Source organism: Serinus canaria, chromosome 5 (genome assembly GCF_022539315.1).
Source record: "Serinus canaria isolate serCan28SL12 chromosome 5, serCan2020, whole genome shotgun sequence".
Classification (NCBI taxonomy): Eukaryota; Metazoa; Chordata; class Aves; order Passeriformes; family Fringillidae; genus Serinus; species Serinus canaria.
In genome coordinates this window covers 3,517,697-3,532,460 of record NC_066319.1, presented here as the reverse complement: position 1 = coordinate 3,532,460, position 14,764 = coordinate 3,517,697, and the positions used below count along the sequence as shown (strand labels likewise).

The 14,764-nt window shown below is 41.2% G+C and overlaps 1 protein-coding gene across 1 annotated transcript in view; it reads right to left on the bottom strand.

Moving 5' to 3' along the window:
- Nucleotides 1-9,958: 9,958 nt before the first annotated feature.
- Nucleotides 9,959-14,764, bottom strand: part of PRMT3 (protein arginine methyltransferase 3) — a 55,006-nt gene continuing 50,200 nt past the window's right edge. The window contains exon 15 of the mRNA XM_030239848.2: nucleotides 9,959-10,583. Within this exon, the coding sequence (XP_030095708.2) occupies nucleotides 10,474-10,583 (110 nt within the window). The 3' untranslated portion in view covers nucleotides 9,959-10,473. The remainder of the gene's footprint in view (nucleotides 10,584-14,764) is intronic.

Sequence of the window (14,764 nt, the reverse complement as noted above, 5' to 3'; positions counted from 1 at the left end):
TAGGCATTTAGGACTTTGCTGAAACTTGGCATCTGAGCATCTCCAGGTGCCCTTGCTGCAGAACTGAACTCCCTGGATTACAGCAACCACTGTGGTGCTGCATTGAGGGGCACTGTGAAGAATTCTATTAGGCATTTTTATTTCCCTCCTCCTTTTCTTGATATCTCTTTAAAGTGTTTTGTGACTAACCCCTCAGTTCTCTTCAAGCTGATGCAAAAACCTGAGAGAAGCCTTTTGTTCTTTTGTGACACCTGCATTTGGACAATAACATCTCTAACAATCATAAACACCCCCCTTTAATTGGAAAGAAATTTAGTGAGATGATATCCTTTGAGGAGACTTTCTGACAATGGAAATACTTGCTTTTCCATCCTGCCACCTCATCCTGGGTGCAGAACCCAGTCAGGTGAGATGAGGGGGGTTGAGCTGCCCTCTCCCCACTCTGGTCCCCAACAAGGGAATGGCCATGGGGATGATGAGCCAGAGGGTCAAACCCCAGACAAGTCATGCCTGCCCAGATGACTGCAACAGAACCACCTGGACCAAGCAATTACTTCAGTGTCAGCACACTCATCTCTCCTGTGTCAGAGGAGATTTTTCACTGCTTTGCAGGAATTGTTACAAAACTGACAAGACAGAGATATCTCAGATCTAGAGGATGGGTCCTGCCTCTTTCAATCCAATTTGCTCATCTTCAAGCAACACATCATTATTCAACTTTGAGCAATAACATTTAGACAGACAAATTGAATTGATTTTGATGTCTGCAGACTTTAGCCTGGAGAATTTCACAGAACTCAGCCACATGTTCCTCTCTCCAGCTTCCTGCTGGGATTGACAATTATTGGTGGTTACTCTTCAGGCACAGGGGAAATGAGCCAGCTTGGTCTGCAGCAGGCAGAGGAGCAAATTCCAGGTACCAGCCAGCACTGATCCTGGGAAAAAGCAAAGAACCCCAAAGGAAGTGAAGGAGCATAAAAACACAAACTTCAACTTTGAGACAACCACAACTCGGGAGCTGGTGTGAAACACAGGGAAAGAAACAAAAACAACAAAAAAACCCCAGAATCACACCCAAAATGAATATATTCTCCAAGGACATGAAGTAATAAGGTTTGCAAAACAGAACTGTTTCTTCTGCAGAGATGATCTGAAAGCTACCAGCAGCTCCTGGTATCGGCTGACAGAGTCAGCAGTGTTCAAACAAGGCTGATCCAGAATCTCTAATTATTGTTTTTTATGCTATCAAGGCCACCACAACCTGCTTCAAAACTCAGCTCTAGATACACCAGGCAGGAGGACTTGAACATATGGCTTCCCCTTGGACAGTGCCAGGCAGGCAAGAGGGGCATGTGCAGGCTCAGGATTTGCTTTTGGTGGGATCATCACTGAACTTACAAGTATGGAAAGCTCCTCTGTGGAGCCAGAATGGGATTAAAACCCACGGCAACGTGGCATTGACCCCTGTGGTTTATTTATCTCTCTCAGATCCCACACAATCAGAGCTAGAGCAAACCTCAGTCCCTGGAATGTACTGCAGAAGGATGAACTGTCACCTTCACCATCTCTGCCCTGGCCCTTCATCAGAGCCACGTGTCACCCCCTGCAACAATCCTCCAGGTGACAGCTCATCTCTCTCCCTTCTACTCCCATGCTACTGAGCACGAAAAACAGCTTCACAGGATGAGCTGCAGTGGGCTGCAGGGAGTGAGGAGGAAAGAGAAATATGACCTGCAGAGGTGTCTGTGAAGCACAGGAAAATGTCATGGGAGCTGGTGAGGTTTTCTTAAACCAGACACTGCTCTAGGTGGAGGTAATTACATTACCAAGGTGTAGGTAGGTGTTTTACTGGCTTTTATTAACTTTTCCTGTCACCTGCACTCTTGTTATCAGCCAGGATTATGCATTCCTCTCCTTAATTCCACTCCATCTCCAGAGAAATCCTAAATTACACTTGGCTAACCCCATCTAAGTTTTTATTCCTTATGGAAGACAAGTAGAGGTGAGGCACTCTGCAAAGAGGCTCTGTATTTAAAATATTTGATGCAAAAAAGCATCTGATAGATCTACCCAGTGCCTCAGCCTCTCTGGTTCTCCACCCCACCACCTTTCCAAAGGGTGGTGAAGAGTTGCTCAGTGCACAGCACACGTCAAAGAAATCAAAGTTTGATGCTTGATCACTTCCCCTCCTCCCCAAAAAACAACAGCTCCACATATCAAACAGGGAATGGGGAAGGAGATTTGAAAAGAAGTGTTTGTCCTCTTCCAAAGGATCAGTACACATCAGTGATTTAAAAATACAGCCAGCAACATCAGAGCATGCTGAAGAGCAAATTGATTGGCAATGACCTACTGAAAACAAGGTTTATTGGTAATATGTTAGCTGGGCATTCTGACTAATGGGAATGGCTTCATTTTGCTCTCAGGGCTCTAACATGAGGTACAAACACAGGGATTTATTAAAAACATTTAAGCACAGAGTGGTCCCAGAGGAGTAATGACAGAACTCAGGAAAAGCAACCATGTCCTGGCAGGCATATCAAAGACTGGCATTTTATCAAAAACCTAATAAACTCCACTCTGAGCTCTTTGAAAGTCTTTTCTCAACCCTGTAGACTGTCTTGAAAATTTCCTGCTGGGAATTAATCCATGTGAGGAGAGAAATGGTGGGACTGGGGTAACAGCTCAGCCATTTCTTGCTTACTCCACTGACAGAAGCAAAGTGTTCAGATGGCAACCACAAAAGCAGACTACAGGATTGTCTGGTGTGGAAGGGACCCTAAAGCTGATCTTGTTCCTGCCCCTCTGCTAGGGACACCTCCCACCATGCCAGGCTGCTCCAAGCCCCATCCAACCTGGCCTTGGACACTTCCAGGGATGGGGCAGCCACAGCTTCTCTGGGCAGCCTGTGCCAGATGATGTTACAATATTGATTTTGTGGAGGTTTTCCTGCTGACAGCTCTCTTACCCACTTCCTTCAATAATGTCTCAATTACTTCAAAAGTAATTAACTGTCACATGGATGAATAAATCAGGCATGAAACATCTGATTCAGAAAATAGTTCCATGTGAAAACCACAAAATTCCATTAAGGGCTGGGCCCAGCCACAACCCTAACTCCCTTCCTTAGCCAGATGTTGCATTTAGGTTTTCACTTCAGAATTGACCAAACCAATGGATTAAAAGGTGATCAGAAAGCCAGGAAAGATGGAGTATTTACTCCTGCCCTCATACTGCATCATCTGCTTGTGGGGCTTTTTTTAACATGGGAAGACAAGAGAAACCACGACATCTTTTAATATTAAAACACAGATCAACCTGTTCTGAAGAAATGACATTCAGGAAGTCTGCTTTAGAGGAAACAATCTTATCTTTCATTTAAGGCACTACAAAGGAGGCTGCCTTCAGAAAGGTTTTTCAGAAAGGAGGTTTTTGAGGAGCTTGCATTCAGAAAGGCAAACTTTTGTAAAAATATAAATCTCAGTTTCATCAGAGCAATTAAAAAAACAAAAAAAGGAAAATTTAAATCCTTAGTCACGCCAGAAAATTTTGATCAGAGCTGAATAGCTTGATAATTAAAGAAGGAGATTGTAATACTACTATATCCTCTGTTTTGACACCATTAAATGACCTTGGTTAACCAAACCTCCTCTCCTTCCATTTTCCTCAGCTGGCAGTGTGTTCCCTGCTGTGGTTTGCTGTCATTTGCCAAGGAGAAATGGCAGGTTGGTTTGTTCCAGGTGAGAAGTTAGAAAGATGGGGATGCCTGTCCCCATAGGCTGCTCAGTCCAGGTCACTGTCAGCTGGCACCCAAAGGAGGTCACAGTCACTGCAGACCAATGGTGACAGCATCATTTCCACCTCTGGGGACACCTCAGAGCATCTGCTACTCTCTAAGCCAAATCCATTTTGGGGTCTCCACAAACACAAGGGCTGTGACTGTTCTAAAGGCAAAATGCTCCCAAAATTATCATCAGTGTTGTTATGAGGCAAGAAACTCAAGTGTGCACTGCTTTTTCTCCTCAGTGCAAGGCTTTGAGTCAATTCCCCAGCAAGCAAGCAGTGCAGCACAGTTGAACATCTGAGTCACAGAGGCCTCCTCCTCCTCATATCCAATTTTCCAGTTGAGTAGCCTTTGTTCCAAGAATGTCCAGTGCTGTGACAGGAGTCAATACTATTAAGAAATTCCCTCTTTTCAGTGCTCCTCTCTTTGCATAACCCATCAGAAGGTTAAATCAGAATTCAGTTCTACTTACTGAATCCTACTTGTGCTTCAGGCTTAATTATCCAAACCATCATTACCCAAAGTGGATCAACATTCCTTCAAGGGAGCTCCTCGTGCCTCCCAGGACCTTTGGTCTTCTGCTGTGCCTCCCACTTCTCCTCCTGCCCTCCTAGAGCTCTCTCTTCATTGAGGCAGTCTGCAACACTCAGGGAAATAGAAGCAAAAGCTAAAATTCTTAGCAAGACTAACTTTATAATGAAAAGTACTGCAAGCAGAGAGTGATGGTTCCAAAGAGTGAACCCAATGTGTATTCATTTGTTAGGACAATACTGAATGAATGATGTCAGTTTTACAGATTTTTCTTGATTTATTTGTTGGTTTTTAATTTCAGTCTATGAATATCACCTGCTCAGGTGGTAAGGCACTAAAGCCAGGTGCAGTGAGCCCAAGGGGAGCACACCTGGCACAGATTATATTCCAGTAGCACTGGCATTATGTCCACTAGCAGGGTTTTCACCAGTGGTAATTTCCCAGATGTGGGTGTCCTCTAAGCACTTGGATCACTCCCACCTTGCTGCTCACTGCACATTACTCTGGGGTGCAGATGTGATCCCTCTCAGTTAATGCCAAAAATCCATCCCTTCTTTTGTATAGGAAGGGATCCTGTATCAAGATGCCAGAAAGGTAAGGAGAAAAAAACCCCTGAAAAAATGAGTATCCAATTTCACCTGTTTTTCCTTGGAAGAAAACAAAATAATTTGAAAGGCCTCTCAAATCACCATGTGAAGGGGGATTATTTTAGCATCTGCCAGCTGAATCCAAGGAGAGTAATTTTATTTGGGTAGTAGTTCTTACTTGTGAAAGGCTAACTTCAGCCAGTTTGCTTTCCAGGGGACATATTCACTCTCACTCTGTTTGCACTGATGTTTTGAGTAGTACCCAAGTGGAAAATAGAATTAACATGCTGAGTAAGCTTTATTCCTCTTTAATTTGTTATCACTGCCATTAAGAGTCTTTTATTTTACTTTGGTTAATTGTTAGAGGAACAGCAAGAGAAATGTTATAAATCCAGAAATTGATTGTTTCATGGTAGAGTTTTTCCATGGGATGATTTACCATGGAGGAGTTCAGAGAGCTCTGGAACTTGGAGGCATTAGTAGTTCAAAGAAACCCAGCACACCCTTGCCATTCAGAAAGGGATAGAAATGAAGTCTGTTTCTATTTTGATATATGGGAATTAGCAAAGCAGGTAAAAATTCTGGAGCCAGTTGGGAACAGACATTTACACATTACATTCAGGTGCTGAAAAAGCATGAGCTTTTAAAATATCCTATCAATAATTCCTGTGTGCCTGGTACCTCACCAGTAGGAAGGCTTCTCCTTCTCTCTTTACTGCTCACCAATATCATTAAATTAGTATTTACCAATACCACTTTTCCCTGTGAAGTTAGTTATCAACCTATGCATTTAATACATGGTCAAAAATTGTATCAAACAGCATGTGCTTAAACTTTATTACTAAACTGGGAGGACTGAACCATCTTCAGGTTTCTGTCCAGTTATATGAAAGCATTTCAAACTGGATGCTTTCATTTCAAACTGAATGCTTTCTACACCTGTTTAATCACCTAAGTCCTTCTGCAAATTTGTCTGTAGTGCCCATAACATTAAAAGCCAGATTTTCCCTCTAATTTCCCTTCCCATGTAATAAGGTATTTGTCCTTTAATTAGATGTCACTACTTCACCAGCTTTAACATCTGTCAATGCCTGGATAAAGAAAATAATGTAAAATGTCTTTGCCATTCCTTTCAAAGTTTGTGTACTCAGATATATACCCATGACTTTATTTTTGATTGCCTTTGAAAACTCCTAAATGCTGTTACTATGCAGTTAATCCATGTAGTAAAAGCAACTGCAAATTGTACTTCTAAACCTGGTTTCTAAAAATAAAATCATCACTTTAGTCTTCACATAAGTCTTTACTTTCAACCCTTGATCTTCCAACTCCCCCTCCTCCCTCTCCCAGCCAGCCATAGCTGGGCTGTGTCATTCCACAAACCTTGGGGAAGACACACTTCTACAATTTTTCCTTCAGATAATTTCAACCAGGGACAGAAAATGCTAAAAGTCATTACTGCTGGGGACTTCAGGCACTATTAAACAGAGAGCAGGGAAACATCCTTGAAATAAAACTCTTCAAACCACACTAGCAGCCTACATTTTTAGTTAGAAGCTATATTTCCCAAACCAGCTCTCCAAATCCTCTGTAGAGCTTTATTTGAAATTGAGGCTTTGCTATTCTCTGGATCACAGAAGCTGGATTTGTCTCATTACAGCACAACCCACAGGACAGAATTTAGAAGGTCAAACTAAGGTGTACACACAAAAATCCTATTAAGAGACCCCAGCATGGTGCTCACTGAAGAGTCATTCAGTTACCAAGGACCAGAAGCTTCCAAGTTTGTCAGTCTTGCTTAGCTGCTCTCTGATGGGGAGAAGCAGCAAGATAATTTTACAGCTTAGCAAAACATTTTTTAAATGAACTGCAGAAGACAAGATTAAAAAACCCCAAAAACAAACATACCATTAACATCTAAATAAAAAAACCCCAAAACCTAACATACCAATAACATCTAAATAAGAAGTAGAGCTGTGAGCATACATGTAATTTTCAGGTGGGCTATTTATCTTCAAGTACACAGACTTTGGGCACAGATTTGCAAGTAGAAGGCAGGCCACCCTTCAGGTTTTATCTGAATATTAAAAGAACTTTTATGAACCATGGTCCATCTTAGCTCCTCTGACTTTGGGCTAAATATAATACAAATTGCTTCAGCATGAATAGAGATTGAGAACTACTGGTAAAGAACACTCTTTGAGAAAAAGGTTAACTATGGCATTAAGCATTAAAAACTTCTGTCCATGCAACTTCAGAAGTGCAGGACTTCATAACTAAGCATGGCAAAACCAAAACAACCCCCTTGACTGCCCAAAACCCACTCCCATACACAAATTTACATGACACTGCTAATACCTAACATGCAGGTTTGCTGGTTTTGCAAATGAAGATATTTTCCCATTAGATTTGTAGTTGCCACCTGAATTTGGGTCAGGCAAATTTTATCCTCTTGGAAAACAGACATGCCTTTACCCCCATGCATTCATTTGCCCTTTGCTGAGTGCAAGTTTCACAAAATGAATTTATAAAGTGAATTAAGGGTCCTAAATTTTCTGATGTCAAAGAAAAGCCTTTGTTTATGCATGAAACCACACATTAAGGAAGGTGTCACAATTCCACCTTGGATTTCCTCACACATCTGACAACTGACCTGAAATTACCAATCATATTTATTTTTTCTTTATATCCTCCTAGATATGCATCCCAGACCAAATCAGATTTTTTAATGTGCTTTGGCAGCTCTCCATTAGCAACAACAACTTATTCATACATTTCAAGGCCTGTGACAACCCTTTGTTTGTATTTGTCTTATTGCACCTGCATCCCCCTTTCTGCTGTGCTGGCAAATCCAGCATGCTCTGAGCAGCACTGGTTGCTGAAGCAAAGATGAGATTTGTGCAGGGGTTGTTGCACCTCCCCAGAATCAGCTGCACATTCAACATTTCAAATAAAAGGATCAGGGAGAAGAGGAGCACCAGATGGGAGAGATGTGGTCATCAGAAATAGGAGAATGCTGTCAGGGCACATCAGAAGTTCAAACAAAATGCAAACCAACAAAAACCCCCAGAGCAGGAAAAACCCAAAAGCCAGAGACAAGAGATGCTCTGGAAAGGAGGCAGCAGCAAAAACAGCTCCATGGATCATGTCAGGCAAGAATCATGAGGTGAAGAATGAGCAGGGGAGAGCAGCAGCCACCAGTGGGGTTTGCTTCTGCATCAAAAACTGCATCTGCCCACAGCAGCTCCAGGGAAGGAGAGGGAAGAACAGAAGAAAACAGAGCTCTAAGGCAGGTAAATAAATGCCTCATTTCAATTTCAAACTTACAGAGATCTAACCCATAGGATATATAATTTTGATACTGTTTAGTTGAGGAAAAAAAAAATATTTTGTCACATAAGATGTTGTTGTTAAAGAAATAAATTCTGTGGGGTAAATTTAGATGAGCTGGTGTAACAGGCAAATGCTGTCAGATGTTAAGTGAAATTCAGGCTCTCTACAACTTAGTTTTTTCTTTCTGTTCTCAATACAGGAGCACACACTGAAGTAATACATTTAGATCTGAAATTGTGACTACCCCAATTGTAAAAAATACTTAAAAATTTGATACACCAATGACTGATGAACAAGTTGTTCCTACCACCTGGACAAAGAAATATTTCCATGAATATGCAGAATACCAGCCATTTCTGCATTATTTTGTTTATTTATTTACTTATTTGTCTTTAATTCAGCTACAAATGATTTGTGTTTGGCCACATTGAGAATGTGCCGTAGAATAAAGGATCACATTTGTATGAAGGATTATGATCTCTCACTGGACAAATCCAAGGGCATTTCTACTCCAAATAGCTACTTTCCACTTTTATGCCTCAGATTCAATCATTAGAATCCCTTGGAGTATTTATTGATCCCATTTCCTGCAATATTTAGTTCTTAGAGTTGCAATTAGGAAATGTAAATAACTCATTGTGCTGTTAGATGAATCCCATAATATTCAACTGCTAGACTGAAAAAAGCCCCCTAAAACTGATGGGTTATTTCCACAGGATGCTGTGAGACAATCACCATGAGATCAACATCCACTTGTGTATTTGAAGGTCTTTGAAAATCCAGTGCCTTTATTAAATCACCCTCCTCAGGCTTTACATTAATGGAAATCTTTTCAGAATATTTTCCTTTTAGCTAGATGATAACAAATCCTCAGTTTTTAGCAGAGTTGGTTTTTATTTATTTATTCATTTATTTTAAGACATCATTTACACATTTTCAAGCCTCTTTTATCTTTTAGCCCTGCAACCCAAGGCTACACAAACTCTCTACTGGGCTTTGTACTTCTCTCCCTTTGCATTCTTTTTCTTCTCTTCTTGCCTTCTACAGCAACATTAACACAAACATAGAATCTGCAGAAGTATAAAAAAATTCAGATTGGAAGGGCCTCGAGCAAGACCAAAATGGATTTATGTCACCAAGCCAGACAAGTGCTAGCAGCTCACTGAGCCTCACCCCTGTTTATCAGTATAGAGCATTCCCATTTCTCAGATACCACTGGGCAATAAAACTTAAATCTTTGACTTTTTCTGTGTGTGCAATTGTCTCATTTTAAGATGACGTTTTTTATAGTAAAGCCTATTCTGAAAACAGATAGAATTTAAGAACTGTGTGCAGTCTCATTTGCATAAATGGAGGGATCTAAAATCAGTACCTGAGCATTCCTGTTATGTGAGTTGAGCTCCTGAACATCCACATGTTAATCAGGACATTTAAAGAGCCTAAAGGGAATTAAAATTAATTAAAATAAATACCTACATGCATGCCCCCTCCCTTGAACAGTTATCACTTAAGTGTCCAGTGTTTCTGCAAGAAGCCAAACCAAACCCACCATTCCAGCAACTGCTTTTTGTTTGTAGTGTTTTTCCCAAAGCTGCTAAGATACACACTTCCACCCACCTACACCCCAACAGGTTAGGAGAGAAAAAACTGTAGGCACAAATAAATGAGCCATCACAGGATAGACAGAATTTCCAATTACACAGAACACAAGGAAAGCAGCAACTGCATTATATATCACACTGGGTTCATTTATTTAGACAAATGTAACTGAAATGTGTACAACTTTTAAACTGCAGAAGTGTAGTAAAAATACCATCTCTGTTGCCCTAGTCTTGAAGTTGGAATTCAAAAATTATTCCCATTGGGACTTTCCAGCTACTGTTGAGGTGCGCTCACACATGACTAAGCTGCTTCTTTCACAAAAATATACTATACAAGGATTTTGCCAGTGGAAGAATAAAACATTATTGAGAGATCCTATTTATTGTTCCTTACAGCAAGACTTCAGGCTCATTTTTTCTCACCAAGCAATCTCAGGTAACCCAAACCCATCTTTCTTGGTTTCCTCACACCACGTGAAGCAGCAGGATCTGGTTTGGTCGTAAATCTCAGTTCCATATTCTTGTGTGTGTACACACACACAAACCCAAGAGTTGACTATTTTTGGATATTCCAGAAGACTTATCAGCAGTCAAGTGCAGCATTTGAATGGAGCCCCTGCCAGACATGGACAGAGTTTCACTGCAGGCTGTAGGTCTGCTGGCTGTCCTTCACTGAGAGGGTGATGAAGAGGGAGCGCGGATCCTTTCTGTTCTTGCGGACTGTGATCTTTCCTCTCAGGGCCTCTCCTGAAAAAACAAGAAGGAATTGCTCTGGTTACAGTATTGAATCACTCACAGTAACAGCAAAGATGCATTGCATCCATGCACAAGAAGCTGTTCCCAATTAATCAGAACCTTAAAAGTCTAAAGAAGTTGAAGTTTTTGAAGCTCTTGAGAACAAACGCGAGTGGCTGATGCTTCACTTCTCAGAGGTCCACCCAAATTACTGATATGCCAAATATTTCACTTGTAGCTGGGGAAAACCACAGTACCTCTTGGATATATTCACCATCTTGGATTAAAACCATGTAGCCACAAAAGCATATTCCCCTCTCTGCTGTATGGGCCATGTACTCTGTATTTGCACTGCATTTCATTTAAATTCTGACCAGGTATTTTTTAAATCTGACAGGAAACTACCACAGTAATCTCTGTGGCAGTTCAAGTATATATATTATTAATTTCAGGTTTTGTTTTACAAGGTGTCAGTGTCATAACAGTTGATAGGTATGTCCTTCTGTTACACCCAGAGCAAATGCTTGCACACAAAAGGAAAAAAACCTCATCTCAATTTCTTTTCAGTCCTAAGACATTTTATTTAAGGAGTATTTGTGAATTAGAAATATGCAAGCCACAAAGTATACACACACACATTTGTAAAAGTGTACATTTAGGAAGTCCACTGCTGAGCCACCTCATCCCACCATTTCAAACCTGCAAGAGCTACATCCTCACAGAGGATTCTGCTGAGCACATCAAAGCAGGCTGTGATCCCAATCTACAGCAAGAAGTTCCCTGCTACTCTTCCATCAGACCTCCCTTGCCCCATCCATCTTCACTGCTCACACCAAACACATTCACTGCTGCTACTTTTCTATCTCCCTGGATCCAAGGTATTTTCCAGCTGCTCATTACTCACTGTGATTTTAAAAGCCACTGTTAATACCCCAATAAAAAGCTTCCTTATTGCAAAAAAGAAAACAAACAGTAATTTCAAAACTAAGCTGGTTTCAAATTCAGGAAGCATTTTGGAGGTCTCCATTTGGCACAATTCTCAGTTGCATCCACAAACAGTAAACTGACAGAAAGTCAAATTGTAAATTATAAATGCAAGACATTTTGTTAAAGGCTGCAATACAAGTATCAAAGAAGACTCATCTACAAAAATAACTGTAGTATCAAGGATCAGAAAAAAAATAAATTTGATTATTTTGGGTTTTTTTCATCATGTAACAGTTAGCTGGAGATTACACTACAACTCATGTGCAGCTTTGTTACTAGGAATCAAAAGCCTGACATAACACAATGCAACTTGCAGAGAATTGTGAAAGTGGTTCCACAGATTATTTAAACAGAGACAGGTTTGCCAGAGAGAAGGACAAGGTAAAGAAAAAAAAGCATTACAGTCCCACTCCAGCTAGGAAATTTAACCTGATTTGAACACACAGATTTTCAAAACTGCTACAAAATAACCTATTTGAGTTATTTTAACATCCTGTGATAACAATTCAGTAAGGCTAAAGAGCCTCTGTAAACTAAAATTCCATTATTTCAATTAATGCACGCTTCACTCTTCCCATTTAAAACATTAATACAAAACAATAAAAATGAAGCAGAAACTTCAATAGAATTTCATAAATAGCTGACTTCAGAGAACGGAAGTCTGATTCAATTTGTAAAGATAGTTAATGAAACAAAGCAATCCATTCATTTTTCCCAGCTATTCCTTATGCTGTAGCCACATTAAATGTGCTTTTTGGAGCAGCCTTTTCTGAGGGCTGAAGCAAACAACAGCAGTAACTGAAAGGCAGTTCTGAACAATTAATCAATGTCATGTAGATAGAAAATGACTGATGTTTTCCCCCATTCTCTGTCCTAGGAGCTGCCTGGAGGAAGCTGTCTCTGGGACTCAGCTGCATCACCTTGCTCTTATCACGTTCAACTGAATGCAAGTAAACCACACAGTGCCACTGCAGTGTGATTAGGACAAAGCTGAATCCATTACCATCCCCTCGCTGCATTTTTATTATCCCCCAGGGAGGCTTGAAATTTTCCCCCAAATGGAAAAAGCAGAAAAATTCAGGAGAAGTGGTGGGTAAGCTAGTACAGGAAAAAAGACATCCCTGTGTCCATCCTGACTCCCTGTCACATAATGCATGTCTGACTGCAGGCTCTGCAGTACCTGTGCTCTGCACACTTGAACCAGTTTATTTTGATTCTGACTTTTACCACCAGTAAAACCATAAGCAATGGCATCTGTCACTTATGTCTGTGCAACACAATCACACACAGGGCCAGCCTGCAGTCTGTGAGCCAAGGTATCTCTGAGTGCAGAGATCCTCCAGCATCAAGAGTGTCCAGGCCCAATAAATCATGGCTTTTCAGTCTACAAAGGATTTGATCACAACTGAAGATTGTACAGAGTCCCTTGCATGCATATCCATAATATCCACTTAAAACTTGGAATGCCCCATGGCAATGAGTTTGTAACGTGAGGAACTACCCTGCCCTTCAATACAACTTGGTGTCTCCTCCCTCTCTGATCCCAAAAAAAGACACAAAAGAGTTACCAAAGGCAGCCAGCAATCAAGGTCTTTTAGGTATCCTTCTTTTCTTTCCCTGGAAGAGTTTTATGAAGCTAACACTGGGACAAGTAAGAACACAGTACTCAAACCATTATTTATACTGAACACCATTAAAATGTAACAATTTATGAAAGAGCTCACTGGAATTGTTTCAGAGAGCTGCTAGAAAACTGCAGTGGGCTTTAGGCTGAACACACTTAAACTACTGCACTGCTGGTGAAAAGCACCTTTACAAATCCCCTGCAATGCAAAGAACCACTGGGGGGGTTCTGCCTTCCCAGTCCCAAACCAGCACATTTGATAAGCTCTGCACAGTAAGGTTGTCCTTGCTGGAAGCTGGACAATTTAAACATGACCTAGTTTAAATAACTGCACCCACTATGTAATGCAACACTGACTTCTAGCATGCAACAGAAAAAACACCAAGTCTCAAAAGCATTTCTCTGGGTAGAAAATGGTTTCCACCTATCTTCTGACAATGGAAAACAAGGAAAGACTGAAATAGTTTGCAATGGGACCAAGAGCATTTCCCTTAAACTCAGGAACTTATCCTTAATCTTCCCATTCATCCTCTTAAACTGCAGGCACTTGCAGCTGTGCACAGACTGCCACCTTCTCCCTTTGGCCACTTTCTCCTAATGAATCTCCAACCCAGTGTTATCCAACAAGCAGTTTCTGTTCTGAGCAGCAGCCACTGCCTTTTGGTATCACCCATCTAACCTGTGATACCCTTCTTCTGGGCTGGCTACTCTGATCAACTGTTTGCCAATTCCTTCTGGGCTGGCTACTCTGATCAACTGTTTGCCAACTCCTTCTGTTGCATCACTGCTCACCCTCTGCTGAAACTATCCTGAGGGTCTGTCTCCTCCATGCCTGTTCTGAGTACATTCTCTGAGGATTTTTTGTACCAAACTGACACTTTTCAACTGCTCAACTCAACCCAGGAACAAGGCTCCTGCAAAGAAGTCAGCACTGAGTGAGGCAAGCCAGGCTTGTGTGGCTGCTCAAGGTAATGTGTGTGCACTGCAGAGATTCCCAGATAGCTCAGGCACCACAAAGAGCTGCCACAGGGAATGATGAAAGCCAGGTCCTCCACAATGCAGAGCTGCAGTGCCCAAACTCACTCACCTAGAACTAGCTTAATTCACCACTTTTTGTAGTGGACATTCTAAACTGTATAGCCTTGTCCCAAGCTTTCTCTCAGCAGTGGGACAAAATTCCGAGAAAACCAGATTGCTGTTGCTGTTTGAACCATATTCCCTCAGAGCTGAAGAACTTGCAAAGGGAGGCACCCAGAATAGCACATCTGTGTCATCAGTCCATCCAAGTTTTCCTGTCTAAATATGGGATTTCTATTATCTTTCAGTGAGACAGAACAGCCATGAGAAGAGATTCTCTCAGTTTAGTGCCCTGAAACATACACCTAAAAACGTTCCTGAAAAGTCAGCACAATCATTTCAAAATGGAGATTTTGATAAATACAACATAAGACTTGCCAGACTTGGTGTGAGACCCTCAAAATTCAGGTTTTAACATTTACTAGATCTTAAAAGCCAGCATCATTTTTGGAGGTGCCACTGTAAATAAATGAGATTTCTATAGACACCATGTTGCAGCCGTAGA